Raw genomic sequence first — 21,367 nt, 5'->3', positions numbered from 1 at the left:
TTCAATGCTCCAGTACCCACGTAAAAACCAATGCACAAAGTGGGACATGCATCTGGAGTTCATCTGCACTGGCTAGAGGCCCTGGCATGCCCATTATCTATCTCTCTCTCCTTCTCTCTCTTTTACCAATAAATAAATGCAATTAAGAATATCTTTAAAATTAGATGAAATAGGGGCTGGAGAGATGGCTTAGCAGTTAAGGCATTATTTGCCTGCGAAGCCAAAGGACCCAGGCTCAATTTCCCAGGATTCACACAAGCCACTTGCACAAGGGACACATGTGTCTGGATTTTGTTTACAGTGGCTGGAGGCCCTGGTGTGCCCATTCTCTCTCCATCTGTCTCTTTTTTTCTATCTTTCTCTGCTTGCAAATAAATAATTTAAAAAATTAGATAAGGGTCTGGAGAGATGGCTTAGTGGTTAAGTGCTTACCTATGAAGCCTAAGGACCCAGGTTCATGGCTCGATTCCCTAGGACCCACTTAAGCCAGATGTACAAGTTGGCGCATGCATCTGGAGTTCATTTACAGTGGCTGGAGGCCCTGGCATGCCCATTCTCTCTCTCTCTCTTTCACTCTCTCTCTGCCTCTTTCTCCCTCTCTGTTTGTTGCTCTCAAATAAATAAAAATAAACAAAAATAAATTAAAAACATAGATGAAATAAATATCAAACTAAATTCAAAGAAATAAGTAAGTTGTTAAAATGCCTGAGGAGCTGAATACTAGCTTCAGCCTTCCAAAGACGAAGATAGCTAACACAGGCTGACTGTAACTATATTGCTCAAAAACTGACTTAAAAATATTTTATTTGGGCTGGAGAGATGGCTTAGCGGTTAAGCGCTTGCCTGTGAGGCCTAAGGACCCCGGTTCAAGGCTCGGTTCCCCAGGTCCCACGTTAGCCAGATGCACAAGGGGGCGCATGCGTCTGGAGTTCGTTTGCAGAGGCTGGAAGCCCTGGCGCGCCCGTTCTCTCTCTCTCTCCCTCTATCTGTCTTTCTCTCTGTGTCTGTTGCTCTCAAATAAATAAATAAAAAATTATAAAAAAATATTTTATTTGCTAATTTGAGAGAGTGAAAAGAGAGAATGAGAATGGCAAATTGAGGACCTGTTGCTGCAGCAAATGAATGCCAGATTCATGTGCCACTTTGTGCATGTGGCTATACGTGGGTATTGGGGTATTCAACCCAAGGCCATAAAACTGGGCCACCAGGTTTGCAAGCAAGAGCCTTTGACTACTGATTCATCACTCCAGCCCAAGGTTTTGGTTTCTTTAAAAATATTTGGCATGCCAGCATGCCTTTAATCCCAGCATTTGGGAGGCAGAGGTAGGAGGATCACAGGGACTTTGAAGCTACCCTGAGACTGCATAGTGTATTCCAGGTCAGCCTGAGCTAGAGTGAAACCCTGCCTCAAAAAAACAAACAAAAAAAAAAAAATTGGCAGGTGTGGTGTAGCACTTCTTTAATCCCAGAACTCAGGAGACAGAGGTAGGAGAATTGCTGTGGCAAAGAGGCTAGCCTGGGACTATAAAGTGAGTTTGGGCTAGAATGAGACCTTACCTCAAACACACACACACACACAAATTCATCTCCTCAGCTCATTCACAAAGTCTTAATGAATGAAAGCAAAAGATTTTAATGTGCTTTAAGTTCTAGAACAAGATTGCTAGGTATGATCATTAATTGTATATTCCCAGACATAAATTTGGTTTCATTTTCTACTTAGTTGTTGCTCCCATGCCTTTGGGTAATTCTTTTTCTTTTTCATATATTTGCAAGGAAAGAGAGGGAAAGAGAATACGAGCATGCCAGGGATGCTAGCTACTGGAAATAAATTCCAGACTTGTACCACTTTCTGCATCTGGCTTTAAGAGGATATTGGAGAATCAAACCTGGGTCATTAATACTATGTAGGCAAGTGCCTTAACCACTGAGCAATCTCTCCAGTCCCTGGTAATCCTTGACCTGTAAACCTCAACACCTCAAACACAACTTGCCTCCTATCCTGTTTTTAGGTCACATCTCATACATTCATTGCTGTGTTTTTCACGCTGCTGGCCCACAAGCTTTTGGGGGATTCTCATGTCTCCATCTCCCCTCCTGACAAGAGCCCTCTGGGATTACAGATACTTTCTACATCATCTGACTGTAATCACATGGATTCTGGGGATCCAAATTCAGGTACTTAACATGTGCAGTACAAGTTTTATCCACAAAAAGCATTCTCCATTGCTTCCCACAATTATCACTCTATAGTCCCATTCTGGCCTCGAACTCCTACCTCTACCTCCACCATGCCTTGCCCACCCCCAACAACTATCTTTACAGCTTCCTTCTCATTATAAATTACCACCCACTCTAGTCAGAATGTCTTCTAAAAATGGAAATACAAAAGGATCCATAGCACATGTATAACAAAGTTAAGTTACTCATTAAAAAGAACTTTAGTGAGATGTAATTCACACAGCATAATTTTTTTTCCCACAATTTAGTGAGTTAAAAATTATGCCTGGGGCCTGGCATGGTGGTGCACGCCTTTAATCACAGCACTTGGGAGGCACAGGTGGATCGCCATGAGTTCGAGACTACCCTGAGACTACATAATGAATTCCAGGTCAGCCTGGGCTAGAGCAAGACCCTACCTTGAAAAACAAAACGAAACAAAAAAAAAATTATGCCTGGGCCTCTCTTCATTTTTACTGACTGAGGCATCCATACAGACTCCTCTACTTTCTAAAGGTAGACCATGTTCATCCCCCTCCAAATTAACCCTTACATCTGTCAATTTCCCCTTCCCCTTGATCCACAGCTACCACTAAACTATTTTCTGCCTGTATCAATTTGCCCTATTCTAGACATTGCAAATAAAAAGAATCTTAGTGGGCTGGAGAGATGGCTTAGCGGTTAAGTGCTTGCCTGTGAAGCCTAAGGACCCGAGTTCAAGGCTCAATTCCCCAGGACCCACGTTAGCCAGATGCACAAGGGGACACACGAGTCTGGAGTTCGTTTGCAGTGGCTGGAAGCCCTGGCGTGCCCATTCTCTCTTTCTTTCTCTCTCTCTCCCTCTTTCTCTTTCTGTTGCTCTCAAATAAATAAATAAATAAAAATGATCAAAAATTAAAAAAAAAAGAATCTTACTAAAGGTAGATTTTTTTTTTTTTTTTGAGGTAGGGTCTCACTGTAGCCGAGGCTGACCTGGAATTCACTATGTAACCTCGGGGTGGCCTCGAACTCACGGTGATCCTTCTACCTCTGCCTCCCGAGTGCTAGAATTAAAGGCATGCGCCACCATGCCTGGCTGTAAAGGTGGAATTTTATGTAGGGATTTTATTTATTTAACATGTTTTCAAAGTTCATATATGCTGTGGTGCTTATCAGTATTTTATTCCTTTTCATAGCCACATAATATTCTATTGCATATCATAGTTTGCTTAGGGTTATCACTGCATAAGACATTTGAATTGTTTCCACATTTTTAGCTATAGCAAATTATACAAATCTTTATGTGGATATATGGCTCAGCTCTCTTGGGTTGATACTAATGAGTGGAATTGTTGGATGATACAAAGTAACTATGTGCTTTGAGGTATCCCACTAGTTGTTGAAAAACATATGTTTTTGTTAACCAATTTCTAACAAATGTCTTGGATAGCCAATTAAAAACTCAGAATCGATCTCTCAGAAGATGCTTTAACACTTCTAAATATGTTTTAAGAGTCTAATACATTTGAAAAATTCATAGCAATTAATAAACTTTTTTCATTTTATCCTTCTAAGCTACACATGCCTCTGCTTTCACCTGTTAGAACCCTTCAAATAATAGTGAACAATAATTTACAATAAAAGTACTATTTAGGGCTAGAAAGATTGCTTAGTGGTTAAGGCACTTGCCAGTGAAGCCTAAGGACCCAGGTTTGATTTTGCAGTACCCACCTAAGATAGATGCACATGTGCCTGGAGTTCTTTTGTGGTGGCTGGAGGCCCTGGTGTGCCCATTCTCTCTCTCTCTCTCCCTATTTCTATCTCTCTCAAGTAAATAAAGTATTTTTTTAAATTTTTCTTTTTTTTCATTTTTACTTTATTTTTTTTAAATTTTTATTAGCATTTTTCATGATTATAAAAAAAATCCCATGGTAATTCCCCCCCCCCACAGTTTCCCCTTTGAAATAAATTTTTTTAAAGTGCTATTTAAAATTTTAAATTATATAAGTTAGAATGTTTTGCATTCACTAAAACTACTGCAAAATTGACTGTATCTTGGTGTGAATATACACTGTATCCCAAGGGGACAAAAAAGGTTAAACTCTAAATTAGGAATACCAACATTGTCACAATTGTCACAATTTCTGTAGTGTGAATACATGTGCACAATGGGTATATAAAGCTTACCTTGCCAGGCATGGTGGCACACACCTTTAATTCCAGCACTTGGGAGTCAGAGGTAGAGGATTGCTGTTGAGTTCAAGGCCACCCTGAGACTACATACTGAATTCCAGGTCAGCCTGGACTAGAGTGAGACCCTACCCCACAAAAACAAAAAAAGCTTACCTTAACTCCTGTACTCCCATTAGGCATCTTCTGCAGTTCATAGGGAAGCCTGATTCTTTCAGTCTGCACAATGGGGTCATCAAATGACCTCCCATGAAGCTTTTTGAAGCCATAGATTGTATTTCTGACATTTGTGACTATCTGTTGGCAATAAACACTCTTATTTATCAATTACCTAAAGAATACGAAATAAAACAGTTTCCTAATAAAACACTTTCTATGAAACATGCTTTAGTACTACATCTCTTTATCCCACAAAATCAAGTGAAGAATTACACATCAGTTTCCAACTGGGCAGTGACACTGTGCATGCATCATAAGTGTTACTTTTCACATTCTCCTCTTCCCTGGTATTCATGTCTTCAAGGAGAGTGGTACAAAACTTGAAAAATAATAATCTCTTTGTTTCAACAATTCTGGTTTAGTAAATAAGTACCTTTGATTTTGTTTTTTCCCTACTTTCATTTGTATATTCAAACTATGTTTTAATCATTTTTTTCTTATCTAACTCATTATGAACTCACTCATGTAAAGTGTGTTGATCCACAATAGTAAATTAAAACCCACTGTAGAGTGGTTCTACTTGGCAGTGTCCTAAGTGACTTCTATTTTGACAAGGTAATTTTGCATCGAATTAGAAAGGACAGTTCAAACTATAGACAAACAATGAGATCCAGTGGCAGGCCTTTAATCCCAGCACACAGGATGCTGAGGTAGGAAGATCTCTGTGGGTTTGAGGCTAGCCTGGAGCTATAGAATGAGAAAAAAAAAAATATATGTATATATGAAATCTAAGTAGAACATGAGCTTCAACTGTAAGGGATGCTAAATTAATTGTAGGAGAAATTATTCTATAGGCTTCTTTGATGGAGACACATTTAGAAGATAAGGCCAAATGAGGTATGAACTTAATTAAAGGAGCCATTTTAGCACAAACTTAACATATGTGTATAATATGAAAACAAAAGACATACAAGTTTTGAAAAAATATTTCAGTATGTAGAGCAAATACTGAAGACACCCTTGAAAATCTGTATTTTTGAATGAGCCCATAATTCCTACAAATCATGAGAAAAAAGGCACATTAAAGGAATTCTTTTATTTACATAATTCTAGTCTTTTTTTTGTTGTTGGTGATGGTGATTTCTCGAGGTAGGGTTTTGCTCTAGCCCAACCTGGAACTCATTATGTAGTCTCAGGCTGGCCTTGAACTCACAGTGATCCTCCTTACCTCAGCTTCCTGAGTTCTGGGACTAAAGCCACTATGCCTGGCTTCTTATTTTTTTTAAACAGGGTACCTCTGGTAGACCAGGACTGTTATTAAATTCACTTATATAGGCAAGACTAGCCTTCAACTCCTGATCCTCCTGCCTCAGCCTCCTGGATGCTAGTTTTACATGCCTAAGGCACCAGGCCTGAACAACAACAACAAAAATATTTCAAAAGGAGAAAATGATCCACTTACATAAAAAATAGAAGTAAACAAAGCCCAAACAAATTGTACAAATTTAAAAATCAACTTTGTATTCACAAGTATTTCAGAAGCCTAGAAATATACTTAAAATTTCATGTGAAACATTGGAAGCCACATATGGGGTCAGCCTGGTTATTATTTCCTCTATTTTCCCATGTTCTTTTACAAAGACATTGCTTATTAGCCATTGAAGTTCACAGTCTAAACAATCCATCACAGGATGTGAACATACATAATGTCACATGGTAAAACATCCCAACTTCATAATTTGTAAAAATAAATAAATAAATAAAGGAGTATTTTACAACTCAAAGCAAAATTATGTCTATCATTACATGATGGATCAAATCAAATCACCACCTTTTGGCTGAGCTACTAACGTATTTTTTTTCTGATAAAAAATTATCTATCACCTCTTTTCCTCCTTCCTCCCTGTCACCTATATCTTCTTCCTGTTTTTTAAGACAAGATCTCGTATAACTCAGGCTAGCCTTGAACCCAATTCTCTGTTTCCACCTCCCCTGCACCTCCACCTTCTAAGTGCTAGAATTGCAAGTGTGATTAACTTGCATGATTCAGTCAGTTTTTCCCTGAAGTCACAACTCACCTGACTCTTAGCAGCATTTCCAATGGCTCGAGTTCGTGATCCCAAAGATATACAGGCCCTACGTAAGAAAAAAAAAAAAAAAAAAGAATTTTGTTTGTTTATATATTATACTAAAATGAGCTGTTCCTTTCATTCTTCTTATATAAATTCAAAGTGATTAAGAAAGTCATATTTTAAAAACAGATAATGGAAATCAAAAGTTTACAAATTTTGCCAGGCATGGTAGTGTGTGTCTTTGATCCCAGCACTTGGGAGGCTGACGTGAGAGGACTGCTGTGAGCTCAAGGCCAACCTGAGACTACATAGTCAATTATTCCAGGTCACCCTGGGCTAGACTGAGACTTTACCTCAAAAAAAACAAACAAAAAAAAATTTTTTTTTTACAGATTTTAAAATGCTTCCAAATAGAATGGTGATCAGAATAAACTTAGAACTTTTTTTTTTTTTTTTTTTTTTTTTTGGTCTTTCGAGGTAGGGTCTCACTCTAGCTCTGGCTTACCTGGAATTCATTGTGTAGTAGTGTCAGAGTGCCCTTGAACTCATAGTGATCCTCCCACTTCTGCCTCCTGAGTGCTGGGATTAAAGGCATGTGCCACTGCACCCAGCGGGAGAGCTTTTTAAATTTTTAAAAAATTTTTATATTTATTTATTTGAAAAAGAGAGAGAGAGAATGGGCATACCAGGACCTCTGGCCGCTGCAAACAAACTCCAGATGCATGTGCCACATAGTGTATCTGGCTTATATGGGTACTGGGGAATTGAACCTGGGTCCTTTGGCTTCCCAAGCAAGTGGCTTAACCACTAAGCCATCTCTCCAGCCCCCTTTAAAATTTTTTTAAAATTTTTTATATTTTTTGTTGGAACCTTTTAAAAGTCATAACAACTGGCAATAATATGTTGGTCCTAAAATTGTTTTTCACATTCTATTGGTTTGTGACCTCCAAAAAATTAACCATATTCTTTTTGTACTTTTTTGAGACAGTGAGCTCTAGAGAAAGAACTGGTGTGCCAGGGCCTTAGCCACCGCAACTGAACACGTGTGCCACCTATGTGTATGTGTCACCTTGTGCATCTAGCTTATGTGTGTTCTGGGGAGTTGAACGTGGGTCCTTAGGCATTGCAGGCAAGTGCCTTAACTGCTAAGCCATTTCTCCAGTCCTTAACCATATTTTTAAAGCAAGTCTGGCACTTCACAGCTGAATAATATTGTGGAATTTACATAGTCCTTATTTGCTCCAGCTTCCCAATTGGAAGACAGTGGCAATAATACCTTGTTCCTAAGGTCATGTAAGGTTAGGAGAGTGAATTTAGGTCACAAGCACAAATTACTCACCTAAATAACTAGTCACTCTACATTTGTTTACACCTCTCGTAGGCTTCACAAATAACCCTGTTCTCTTTCTACTTTCTTTGTGAGTGCCCTAAGATCATACTATTTCCCCTTTCTGCTGTCACTGAGTTGAGAGGATGTTGTTGCTGGATTAATGATTAATGAGGTAGCCAAGAGGCTTACCAGAGGGCCCAATGCCTGATTGCCAGTGTGGTTAAATCCAACTTGCAAAGGGCTCAGCAACTACTTTCTACTTTGGCACCAAGAGGGCCACAGAATAGGATGTCTCACCCTCAATGATATTGGCATTCTGGGCTTGGCACTTCTGCTGGGATAGAGGGGCTATCCTGTGTTAGCAGGAGCTGAAGAATATGCCTGGTCTCTGCCCACTGGATGTCAGTTTTTCCCTTTCTACTCCCATGCCAGCTATAACAACCAAAACTATCTTCAAATACAGTAGGATGTTCCTTAGAGGGCTAAACTGCCTCAGTGTGATAACCACTGATTTAGAGTGTAGCTAAAAAAGGGTATTTTAGAGTTCAAGTAAGCTTGAGAAAATATCTTTTCTTAGAGTTTCACTGCTTATAAATAAAGGAACTGGGAAATTCAGCAGTGAAGAAAACATCAGAATATTGGTTCTCAAGCTTAACCAAATGGAAAAATGAGGGAGAAAATGTTTCAAAATGACTGATGTTGCCATATGCTTTCTAATTTGCTGTTTAGAAAAACTATAGGTAATAATTTAGTGATAACATAAAACTTCCCATCTTTCATTATGGCCAAAAGAGGCAACATTTTAGCAGAGAAAAAAATCAAGTTTCCATATACATAATTCATAAATTAGCTTATATAACTTGAAGCCATTAATCGAAATTACATGGACATTTACATAGGCATTATATATATACATACATACATACATACATACATATATATGTGTTTGCAAGGAGAGAATGAGTAAGTGAATGGGTACACCAAAGCCTCTAGCTACTGCAAACAAACACCAGATGCATGAACCATTTTGTGCATTTGGCTTTACATAGGTACTAGGGAAGAGAACCTCAGTCGTTGGGCATTTCAGGCAAGTGCTTTAACTGCTAAGCTATCTCTCCAGCCCCATAGGCCTAATATTTAACAAGCTGATTGAGGGTCAGGCATAGTGGCACAGGACTATAATCTCAGCACTGGGGATGTTCAGGCAGGAGCAAGAGTTCAAGATCAGTCTGGGGTACATACCATGACCTTATCTCAAAAAAAAAAAAAAAAAAAGGCTGGAGGGATGGCTTAGCAGTAAGGCATTTGCCTGCAAAGCCAAAGAACCCAGGTTCAATTCTCCAGGACCCACATTAGCCAGATGCACAAGAGGGTACATGCATCTGGAGTTTGTTTGCAGTGGCTGGAGGCTGTGGCACACCCATTCTCTCTCTTTCTCCCTCTTTCTGTGTCAAATAAAAAAATAAAAATTTTGTTGCAGTCCAGTTCGCATTGCTGGTAGAAATCACCCAACCAAGAGCAGCTTCTGGGAAAAAGAGGTTTATTTGGCTTACAGGCTCGAGGGGAAGCTCCACGATGGCAGGGGAAAACAATGGCATGAGCAGAGGGTGGACATCACCCCCTGGCCAACAGAAGATGGACCACAGCAACAGGAGGGTGTGCCAAACACTGGGATGGGGAAACTGGCTATAAAGCCCATAAGCCCACCCCCAACAATACACTCCCTCCAGGAGGCATTAATTCCCAAATATCCATTAGCTGGGAACCTAGCATTCAGAACACCTAAGTTTATGGGGACACCTGAATCAAACCACCACAAATTTAAAAAAGGGAGCCAGCGAGGTGGCACACACCTTTAATCCCAGCGCTTGGGAGGCAGAGGTAGGCACCATGAGTTCAAGGCCATGCTGAGACTACATAGTGAAACCCTACCTCAAAAAACAAAACAGACAAACAAACAAACAAACAAAAAGAACAATTAAAAAAAGGACTGGAGAGATGGCTTAATGGTTAAGTTTGCGTGCAAAGCCTAAGGAGCCAGGTTCAATTCCCGAGTAACCATGTAAGCCAGATGCACAAGGTGATGAATGCATCTGGTTTGTTTGCAGTGGCTAGAGGCCCTGGCACAACCATTCTCTATCTGGCTCCCCGCTGAAGTAAATAAATAAATAAAACATATTTTTTTAAAAGACCAGGGGAGGGCTGGAGAGATGGCTTAGCGGTTAAGTGCTTGCCTGTGAAGCCTAAGGACCCCGGTTCAAGGCTCGATTCCCCAGAACCCATGTAAGCTAGATGCCCAAGGGGGCGCACACATCTGGAGGTTCATTTAAAGTGCCTAGAAGTCCTGGCGCACCCACTCTCCTTTCTCTCTCTCTGCCTCTTTCTCTGTCTGCCACTCTCAAATAAATAAAAGTAAACAAAAAAATTAAAAAAAGAAACTTATATTATACACACACACACACACACACACACACACACACACACACACACCAGGGGAGAGCTGGAGAGATGGCTCAGTGCTTAAGCTCTTGCCTATGAAGCCTAAGGTTTGAGGCTCGATTCCCCAGGACCCACATTAGCCAGATGCACAAGGGGGCAGATATGTCTGGAGTTCATTTGCAGTGGCTGGAGGCCCTGGTGTGCCCATTCTCTCTCTCTCTCTACCTGCCTCTCTCTCTCTGTTGCTCTCAAATAAAAAAAAACCTATATATATATACACACATATATATATGTGTGTGTGTGTGTGTTTGTCTATATATACATACATACATACATACATACATACATACATACATACATACATAACCAGGGGAGATGACTCAGGATAGCTTGCTGGGTGAGCATGAGCACCTGAGTTCAGAACCTCAGAACGCATGTAAAAGGCTGCACACTGTATCAGGTATCTATAATCCCAGCAAGCTCATGATAAGGAGGGAGGTGGACACAGGATAACTGGCTAGAAGCTTGCTGGCCAGCTGACTGGGAAAATGGTGTGGTGAACACAACAGCCTAACGCAAACGAGAGTGAAGGTGAGGACTGACATCCAAAAGTTGTCCTTTGACTTTCAACCATTGCCATACCATGTATGTTCAATGTTCACATACTCACATCACTCATAAACCAAAACAACCCCTGATGCGCCATAGTAGATACACTATTTAACAAACTGTTATTTGTTAACTGTGTTTTTATTTATTCATTGAGAAACACACACACACACAATGTATATGGGCATGCCAGGGCCTCCTGCTGCTGCAAAAAAACTCCAGATGCATGCATCACTTTATGCATCTGGATTCACATAGGTACTATGGAATCAAACTCTGGGCCATCAGGCTTTGTAAGCAAGCTTTTTAAACTGCCAAGGCATCACTATAGCCCCAAGATTGTGATTTTAAAAACTGATCTTAAAATTGACCTACCTCAAACACAAATATTAAAGCCTGACAATTTTAAATTTCTTTTAATTGTGACTGCTTGGATCCAGGTCTGTAGACTACTACCTGCAGTTCTTTTGTAGGTAAAAGTTTTATCAGAACACAGCTACTATCATAGTATAGTAAGCACTTTAAATTCCTAAGTTATTTATATCATTTCAGAATCCTCACTCGTAAGACCAAGATAATGACTGGAGATTTTTTTAATATTTAAAAGTTTTAATACTACAAACCAAAATGTAGGTCAAAAAATTTAAGAACATAGCAATGCTATAAGAAAAGCTTATAATCCTACTTTATGTGACAAGCCAGCTAAATAAAAGAAAAAGAAACACTCAAGACTTATGCAACATGATAATGAAATGAAAATTTGTTTCCAAGTTTATCTTTAGAGGAATATAGAATTAACAAGATTACATAGAAATCACTTTCCTTGTCTCTTCCTAATAAAACCTCACCAATGAGAAAATTCAACTGTAAAGAATTTTATATGCATTATATAAAATGCAATTTTCTTGCAGAAGACCTTAGAAAGTGGAGAAACATCCCCTGTTCCTGGATTGGAAGAATCAATATTGTGAAAATGGCAATCTTACCAAAAGCAATCAACACATTTAATGCAATCCCTATCAAAATTCCAAAGGCATTCTTCATGGAAATAAAAAAATATCCAAAAATTCATTTGGAATCACAAAAATCCTCGAATATCTAAAATAATACTGAGCAACAAAAATAAGGCTGGTGGTATCACCATACCTGATTTTAACCTATACTACAGAGCCATAGTAACAAAAACAGCGTGGTACTGGCACAAAAACAGACATGTAGATCAGTGGAACAGAATAGAGGACCCAGATGTAAGTCCAGGTAGCTATAGCCACCTGATATTCGATAAAAATGCCAAAAATACTCATTGGAGAAAAGACAGCCTCTTCAGAAAATGGTGTTGGGAAAACTGGATATATATCTGCAGAAGGATGAAAATAGATTCTTCTCTCTCTCAATGCACAAGAATTAAATCCAAATGGATTAAAGACCTTAACATCAGACCTGAAACTCTGAAACTGCTAGAGGAAAAAGTAGGGGAAACCCTTCAACATATTGGTCTTGGCAAAGACTTTCTGAATACAACCCCAATTGCTCAGGCAATAAAACTACAGATTAATCACTGGGACCTCATGAAATTACAAAGATTTTTGCACTGCAAAGGACACAGTGAAAAAAGCAAAGAGGCAACCTACAGAATGGGAAAAAGTCTTCGCCAGCTATGTATCTGATAGAGGATTAATATCTAGGATATACAAAGGACTCAAAAAGTTAAATAATAAGGAATCAAACAAGCCAATCAAAAAATGGGCTATGGAGCTAAATAGAGCATTCTCAAAGGAAGAAATACAAATGGCATATAAGCATCTACAAAATGTTCTATGTCACTAGTCATCAGGGAAATGCAGATTAAAACTACATTGAGATTCCTAAAACAGCTTAATATTGATCTACCATATGACCCAGCTATAGCACTCCTAGGCATATATCCAAAGGAATCATCTCATTTCCTTAGAAGTATGTGCTCAGCCATGTTTATTGCTGCACAATTTATAATAGCTTGGTAATGGAACCAGCCTAGATGTCCCTCAACTGATGAGTGGATAATGAAGATGTGGCACATTTATACAATGGAGTTCTACTCAGCGGTAAAGAAAAATGAAGTTAGGAAATTTGCAGAAAAATGGATGGACCTGGAAAGGATTATACTAAGTCAGGTAACCCAGGCCCAGAAAGCCAAGCGCCACATGTTCTCCCTCATATGTGGATCCTAGCTACAGATGATTGGGCTTCTGCGTGAGAAGGAAAATACTTACTAGCAGAGGCCAGTAAGTTAAAAAGGAGATATAAAGGGAAGAGAAAGGAAGGGAGAAGGGTACTTAATAGGTTGGTAATATGTAAGTATATGTTAGTATAAGTATTAGTATAAGTAATATATGTAAGTACAATGATTGAGATGAGGAGGTAATATGATGGAGAATGGAATTTCAAAGGGGAAAGTGTGTGGGGGGAGGGAGGGTATTACCATGGGGTATTTTTGTATAATCATGGAAAATGTTAATAAAAATTAAAAAAAATAAAATAAAATGCAATTTTCAATGCAAAATCCATTACTGAAATAGTTACAAAATAAACAGACGTTCCTGATGCAGTGTAATCCCAGCCAATGAATGAAACTAGAAGAGTTTTCACTCTGTAGAGGAAACTACTAAAACAATAATCTCCAAATTTAGTACTACCTGAAAATTCTTCAGAAAGATTGATAGTATTTCTCCAAAATGATTGCTAAAAACAGGTCTTAAAAAGTTCACAGTGTCTGTCCCTTCTCTAGAATATGGGCATAAGCTATTTCTTTTATATATATATATATATACACACACACATATATACACATATATGTGTGTGTGTGTATATATATATATGTACACACACATACATACACACACACACACACACATATACATATATATATATAATTGACAACTTCTATACTTACAGACAACAAACCATGGTATTTCCCTCGCCTCTCTGCCTTCCCCTCTCCTCCCCCTGGAGAAGTTTTGCCAAGTATTATAATTAAAGATTAAAAAAATCTTCTTATATAAAATATGTACCATTGGCCTTTAAAATCACCTCAATAACTTTTTTATTAATAAAAAGATGGCCAACAATCACTCAATTTTTGTTTGCCAAAAGCAAAACAGTATCTGAGAAGTACATAGTATCTTATCTTCAATGCAATGCTGAATATATATTATGAAGAATGAGGGAAGTAGAGTCCCTGTACAAATCTGCAATGGCCACAATTGCCTTAGGACTTCTTGGTGGTGCTGAGGATTAAATCCAAGATCTTGGATATGACATGTTGGGCAAATTCTCTCCAACTGAGATACAACCCTGACATTATTATTCTGAGATGAAAGAAAAGCTAATTGCAAAATGTGTTATGTAATTCTATTTCTAAGAAAATAAAGAGAAAAAACATCTCTGTTATGCACATATAATCACGCATGAAACTCTTATGAGGTTATTAGAAAGGGACAAAAGACATATTTGTCTTCTTCAACCTTTACATTATTTTAGATCAATGTAAATATAAGGTCATGGTAAATTATAAACAAAACCAATCCACAAGGCAAAGAAGAATATTTAACAAAAGATGTACATGTCCTACTACCAACCTATAAGCGACAGCTAACCTCTGGAGTTTTAGCACTTCCTATGTATAGCTAGTTCTAATGCATTAAAGTAATTGATTTTTTCTTTTCATTGAAGAGGAGATCTAATAAGTTTGAGGCACTGGTTACAAATTTCTTATTTCTAGATTATTTAGTATTGTGCTTGAATGTAAAATTTCCACATAGCTCATGTGTTCATTAAGCACTTGGTCTCCTGCTGGTGATGCTATTGGGAAAGGTTGTGGAGCCTTTAGGAGATAAAGGCTTGCTAGAGGAAGGAGGTTACTGATGGCCAGACTTGTGGTTTGATAGTCCAGCCCTTCTACCTGTTTGTTCTCTGCATCCTTCCCTACCATATTAGACTCTACCCTTTGGACCTGTAAACCCAAATAAATTCTTAACTTGCTTAAGCTGGTTCTGGTCAGGTATTTGCTCACAGTAATGAGAATGTATTTGATACAAGTAGGGAAAAAGCAATGATGACAGGAACAGAAAATTAAGACAAGTTCAATCACATAAAATTTTTGTGATAAAACCAGTATCTATTAAGAATCTAAATTTTCATTGTGAAATATTCACAAGAACTATCATAATTACATTAAATGCATATCTTATATAATTTACCTGCCAAAACATCTATCATTAATAGGACTGCCTTCCACATTGAAAGTTAATTTATATTATTGAACTTTTTTTTAGACTTTATTTTATTTTAAATTTTTTTGTTTATTTTTATTTATTTGAGAGCAACAGAGAGCCGGGGAGGGGGGGGGAATGGGTGCATCAGGGCCTCCAGCCACTGCAAACAAACTCCAGACGCGTGCGCCCCCTTGTGCATCTGGCTAACGTGGGTCCTGGGGAATGGAGCCTTGAACTGGGGTCCTTAGGCTTCATTCACAGGCAAGTGCTTAACCACTAAACCATCTCTCCAGCCCATTTTTTAAGTTTTAAAAAAATCATTTTTATTTATTTGAGAGCAACAGAGATAGACAGGAAGATAGAGAGAGAGATGGAGGGAGAGAATGGGTGTGTCAGGGCCTCCAGCCACTGCAAATGAACTCCAGAGGCGTGCACCCCCTTGTGCATCTGCCTACCATGGGTCCTGGGGAATGGAGCCTTGAAGCAGGGTCCTTAGGCTTCACAGACAAGCACTTAACTACTAAGCCGTCTCTCCAGCCCTATATTTTTGAACTTTTAAAATAAGTATTTTTGATTGTTCTTAAAATAACTTAAGTATAAAAACAAGGTAAGAATACTCAGAAACTAGTCAAAAACAAACTTAGAGCAACAATGCTTCTGTGTCTAGTAACTGCTTGGTCAGACAGTTTTGTCCCTTCAACTGGTACATTCCTATAAGCCTATGTTATATATCCATCCATCCTCCATGTTAGAGAGAGAGAGAGAGAGTGGTCAGAGAGTCCTGAAATGGGGACTTGTTTCATTAGTAGGTTCTTGGGTATGTTACTTTACTTTGCACTTTAAGAAGGAAAACTGGCATTACCATACAAGAATTGTGGTATGTGTGACAGTTCAGGTCCAGTGTTTGACATACAGACATCATTGTTATCAACACAGCTATGGTTCACCACATGTGCCCACACTGAAGGAGGATTCCAGGCCACAGTTTTAATACGTGAAACCACTCATCTTGATATTATTTAACCTGAGATGGAAGTTCCAATTCTCATATAGCTACACTTAACTGAATGTCCTAAGGCCTTAAAAAATATTGTTCTTCTAGAAAGTTAAGCCGATTAGTGACTTAAAATTTAGCTAAATGGGTAGTTGTTGAAACAAAAAGGTAAGAGGAGACTCAATTTGGCTCTTCCTACACAGCCTAAGCTTTAAGCTGTCAATGGTGGAGGAGCCGAGTTAAGGTAGACACAGTTGAGTTGCAGTGGCAGGTGGCCAGCCAACATCAAAAACTTCATTTAAAGCCGGCTGTGGTGGCACACGCCTTTAATCCAAGCACTCGGGAGGCAGAGGTAGGAGGACTACCATGAGTTTGAGGCCATCCTGAGACTGCATAGTTAATTCCAGGCTGAGCCAGAGTGAGACCCTACTTCAAAAATAAAAAAATAAAATAAAATAAAAACACAACCAAAAACCAAACAAACAAAAAATCACTTCAGTTCAGGCTGGAGAATGGCTCAGTGGTTAAGGTGCTTGCCTGAGAAGCATAAGGACATAGGTTTGATTCTTCAGTATCCATATAAACTAGATGCACAGGGTGGTACATGAGTTTGGAGTTTGTTTGTAGTGGTTAGGGACCCTACCATGCCCATTCTCTCTCTATATATATATTTGCCACTTTCTCTCTCTCTCTCTCAAATAAATAAATAATAATAATTATTATTATTTTGGTTTTTCGAGATAGGGCCTCACTCTATACCAGGCTGACCTGGAATTCACTATGGAGTCTCAGGGTGGCCTTGAATTCACAGCGATCCTCCTACTTCTGCCTCCGAAGTGCTGGGATTAAAGGCATGCGCCACCACGCCCGGCATAAATTATTAAAAAAAAAACAAAAATGCAGTTCACCCCACAAGCTAGGTAACCACCTGAAAATTGTGCAGCTGTGTGGACCACTTCACTGTCACTACTTTTGCCATCACCAGATTTCCCAGACTGTATAAGACAAAGAGAGCAGAAACCATCCTGGAGAATGTGAGAAGCAGCAAAGCGTTATTAGTCTAGCACACTGAAGGCCGGATGGAGCAGAGCTGTCACCTGCATCAGGGTAGCATCAGGCAGTTACCAAGTCTGTTGCTGCTAAAAACAGCTCAAAAACTGAAACTTATTCATTTGTAATTCAGAGATTTGAGATTATGTCACATCAGTTACCCAATTAATATGAATTCTCAAATAAGAAACCCATAAAGTAATAAAACAAAGAGGTAGTTACTGTAATACTGTTTGCAAAAATAAAATATATACACCCTAAATGGGAAACAGGGAATGGGATTATTGATTATACAAATATTAGACCTGATGGTATAAGATGTTTTACACAGAAAGGGGTTATTAAGCAGAACATCAAGTCTATCTTCCCATCTTGAAAAAAAAGATAGAGGGGGCTGGGGCAATGGCTCAGTTGGTAAAGGGTTTACTGAGTTCAGATCCCCACTGCACATGTAAATGCTAGGCAGGTGCCTGCCTGTAATCCTGGTGCTCAACCACAGGGAGCCACGGATTCCCTAGAGCAAGCTAGCTAGAGCTCTGGGTTCAAATGAGACTGTTTCAGAAAGGCCATTTTGAGACTACATAATGAATTCCAGGTCAACCTGGACTAGATGGAGAATCTACCTCAAAACAAAACAAAAAACCAGAAAGGCCTGAGGTATGACTGAGGAAGATATCCAACACCAACCTCCAGCCTCCACATGCACCATGCACACACACATAGGCAACATGCAAATATGCATTCATACATCCACGCACAGCACACACACACACACACACACACACACACACACACACACACGTAAAAACAGAAAACCATTTGGAAACTTTATTTCTGGGTAGAATTATAATTTCTTTCTTTCTTTTTTTTTTTTTTTTTTTGGGTTTTCGAGGTAGTGTCTCACTCTAGCCCAGGCCTGACCTGGAATTCACTATAGAGTCTCAGGGTTGCCTCGAACTCACGGCAATCCTCCTACCTCTGCCTCCCCAGTGCTGGGATTAAAGGCGTGCGCCACCACACCCAGCTAGAATTACAATTTTTAATTTCATTTTCATGTACTTATATTATCCAAGTTAAAAGTTCTTTAACAATACTGCTTTTTGCATAATAGTTATATTAACAAATGAATCAATGTCCTGGGATCACACTTCCCTTAATCTAAGCTTCAGTAAACAAATATAGTATAACAGCACCAAACCACTGTGAAATTTTGTTCAGTAACAACAAAGATATACTTATTGGATGAATGGCAATGTACAGCCAGGATGAAAAGAACACAGCTGCTGATGCAAGCTACAAAATATGATCCTTCCACCTTAGAAACAGTCTAGTTTGAATTGAGCTCATTAAATCTAATTATTAGCATTGAAGTTTTTACACATAAATCAGAAATGTCACATTAAATTAAAACCACACAGAATCCAATAGCAATGAAGATGTGCAAAAGAGTAGTGTGTATTTGTAAAGAGCTCTCTGAAAGTCTGGCTTTAAAAGCTAAAAATACTCACTCATGAAGCCAATGGCTGCTTAATCTCTTAATAGATTGACAGTGGAATTTCCTGGTCCTTTTCTGGCAGAAAGCCAGATCTGTTTTGGCTTAAAACAAAATCTTATAGAGATGAATACATACATTACTTCAGCCAGAAAAAATATAATAAAAGGAGAAATTAAGCCGGGCATGGTGGTGCACACCTTTAATCCCAGCACTGGGGAGGCAAGAGGTAGGAGGAGCTCCTTGAGTTCAAGGCCACCCTAAGACTACCTAGTGAATTCCAGGTCAGCCTGGGTTACAGCAAGACCCTACCTCGAAAAAACAAACAACAACAAAGGAGAAATCAGTTCAAAAAGTGACCTAGTCTGTATTTGAGGATGTAAACATTTAAATTTTCAATAGAAGAAATGTTGTGGCCAGGTGTAGTGGTACACGTCTTTAATCCCAGCACTCAGGAGGCAGAGGTAGAAGGATTGCTGTGAGTTCGAGGCCAGTCTCAGATTACATAATGAATTCCAGGTCAACTTGGGCTAGAGCAAGACCCTATCTCGCAAAACAAAACAAAACAAAACAAAAAAAGAAATGTTATGGGTAAACCTAGAAATAAGAGATACAAAACATTCTACACTGTATTTGGAAAGGAAGCAGTCTTTCAAATATACTGCCATGTTTTCAAACTACTAATTTAGACATTTAAAAATAACATTGATTTTGGCTATTTATTTATTTATTTTTTTTTAAGGTAGGGTCTCATTTTAGTTTAGGCTGACCTGGAATGCACTCTAGATTGCCAGGGTGGCCTCAAACTCACAGAGATCCTCCTACCTCTGCCTCCAGGGTACTAAGATTAAAGGTGTGAGCCAGCACACCTGGCTAACAATGCTTCAATTTAAAATATATTATAGATTATTCATGCAGGTCAAATCAATTATCTTTCTATGACAAGTAATGCATGAGCAGGATTTTCCTTATAAAATTACAGGCAACAGGAGCCTACAAGCAGCAGCTAGCTTTTCATATGCCAGTATTGTGTTCTTAGCCAACAAACTTCTGAGAACAGAGAAACAAGTGAACATGTGGAAACGTGTTTCCATGACATCATGTTACTAAGTCTTTTCATGAAGGATTCCTAACAGAAACACTCCTCAATCGTGTTTATACTGGACAGTCCTCTCCGAATCTCCAACAACTCACTCTAGAAACATGCTTTGGGTAATAGGAACTAAACCCACTAATCTCCACTAACTGAAGTCTCCTCCTGAGTACGCACCACCATTAACCTAATCCTCTGGAAATTGCCAGATCGTCTCCAATTCTCAAGGACACCACTTCACCTTTCCTCTAAAATAAATATATAAATAAACAGCTGGCTTTCAGGTCTAGACAAACCTGCAACTCATTTTCTGATGTGTGCAGCCTAAGCGTTCAGTTCTTTCCTGAGAGGGCTGTCGCGAGATGGGGAAGCAGGAAGGGCAGAACCAAGCGGAGGACAATCCCAACAGCTTTGTGCCGCGTTCGGGACGCCGAGGTGGCGCAACACCAACCCCTGTCCTGCCACCCAAATCAAGGACTCCGGTACAGGGCCCGGTGATGGAAGGGGCAAGTGGGAGTCTGGGAAGGAGGGAGCGAACTCTTAAGTCCCCAGTCCTTGGAAACCAACGACCGCCGCGGGGCGGGACAGTGATGGCTGCATCTGTCACCGGGCTGGCGGGGGGGGGGGGACACGGGCGCGGCCCGGCGGAGGGGGGAGAGACAGCCGTGGCCGGCACTTACGGGGTGCACCTGTCGCTGTACTCGTTGGCGATGGTCTCGATGCCGCCGCTCCTCGCCACGGCGATGTAGCAGTTGAGGAAGCCAAGGTCGATGCCCACCACAGACATGCCGCCGCCTAAATGTCGGGGTGCGCGGACCGCGCCTTGCTCTGGGCCTCCGCCGGTATTGCGACCCCTGGAGAAGCAAGGGCGAGAGGTCGCCAAGTGGCCACCCAGCAGATCTAGGGCAGGGCGCTCAACCGCCCGGAGTAGAGGGCCGCCCGCCGCAGCCTCCGCCGCCTCAGTCCCGCTCCACTGCGGTTCGCGGCCTCCAAGCGGCGGTTACTGGGATCTACGCCTGCGCGTTGGGCCGCCGGGGGAGGCGCGCGAGCCCACTCGGCACCCGGGTGGCCAGCGGCCTCCACTTCGGCCGCTTCCGTCAGCGTTCGGGCAACGGCTCGCAGAAGAGCCGTAGGTTCGAGAAAGATCTGGAAAGTGGAGGCCGCGGAGCCAGCCGGGGCGGGGCGACACAGGGAGGAGAGGAGAGGCGTTGAAGACCCACGCCGCGCGGCTCCGCCACGGCTGCGCTGCTGTGAGTCGGCCGCCGAGTTCGCGGACAGCGCCGTCGGTTGCTCGGCAACAGGAGGCGTGGCGGTCACGGCGGCCTGCGCGGCTGCGTCCCGAGGGCCCCCGGCCGTCGCCTCACCCACCCTCCGGCGTCGCCGCCCCAGGGGCCCAAGTGCCCCCGCCGTGCCCCGGCCTCAGCCGCGGGCTCTGTGAGGTGGCGCCCATTGTGCCGCGTCAGAGCGCCCCGCCCCGCCCGCTTTCA

At 40.6% G+C, this 21,367-nt stretch overlaps 1 protein-coding gene and 1 non-coding gene across 2 annotated transcripts in view; one reads left to right on the top strand and one right to left on the bottom strand.

Moving 5' to 3' along the window:
• Hspa4l (heat shock protein family A (Hsp70) member 4 like) overlaps positions 1–20,873 on the bottom strand; it is a 75,392-nt gene extending 54,519 nt beyond the window's left edge. Inside the window, exons 1-3 of the mRNA XM_045130947.1 lie at positions 20,561–20,873; positions 6,627–6,684; positions 4,546–4,686 (exon numbers count right to left, since the gene is read on the bottom strand). Coding sequence (XP_044986882.1) covers positions 4,546–4,686; positions 6,627–6,684; positions 20,561–20,667 — 306 coding nt within the window. The 5' untranslated portion in view covers positions 20,668–20,873. The remainder of the gene's footprint in view (positions 1–4,545; positions 4,687–6,626; positions 6,685–20,560) is intronic.
• On the top strand, positions 6,347–6,422 carry LOC123453909. The gene has a single exon (XR_006633080.1). It is a non-coding gene; the product is annotated as a small nucleolar RNA SNORD51 (small nucleolar RNA).
• Positions 20,874–21,367: the final 494 nt, after the last annotated feature.

The sequence above is a fragment of the Jaculus jaculus genome, chromosome 12 (genome assembly GCF_020740685.1).
Source record: "Jaculus jaculus isolate mJacJac1 chromosome 12, mJacJac1.mat.Y.cur, whole genome shotgun sequence".
NCBI classification, from domain to species: Eukaryota; Metazoa; Chordata; class Mammalia; order Rodentia; family Dipodidae; genus Jaculus; species Jaculus jaculus.
Note: the sequence above shows the minus strand (reverse complement) of the source record. Positions and strands in the feature narration are given on the sequence as shown.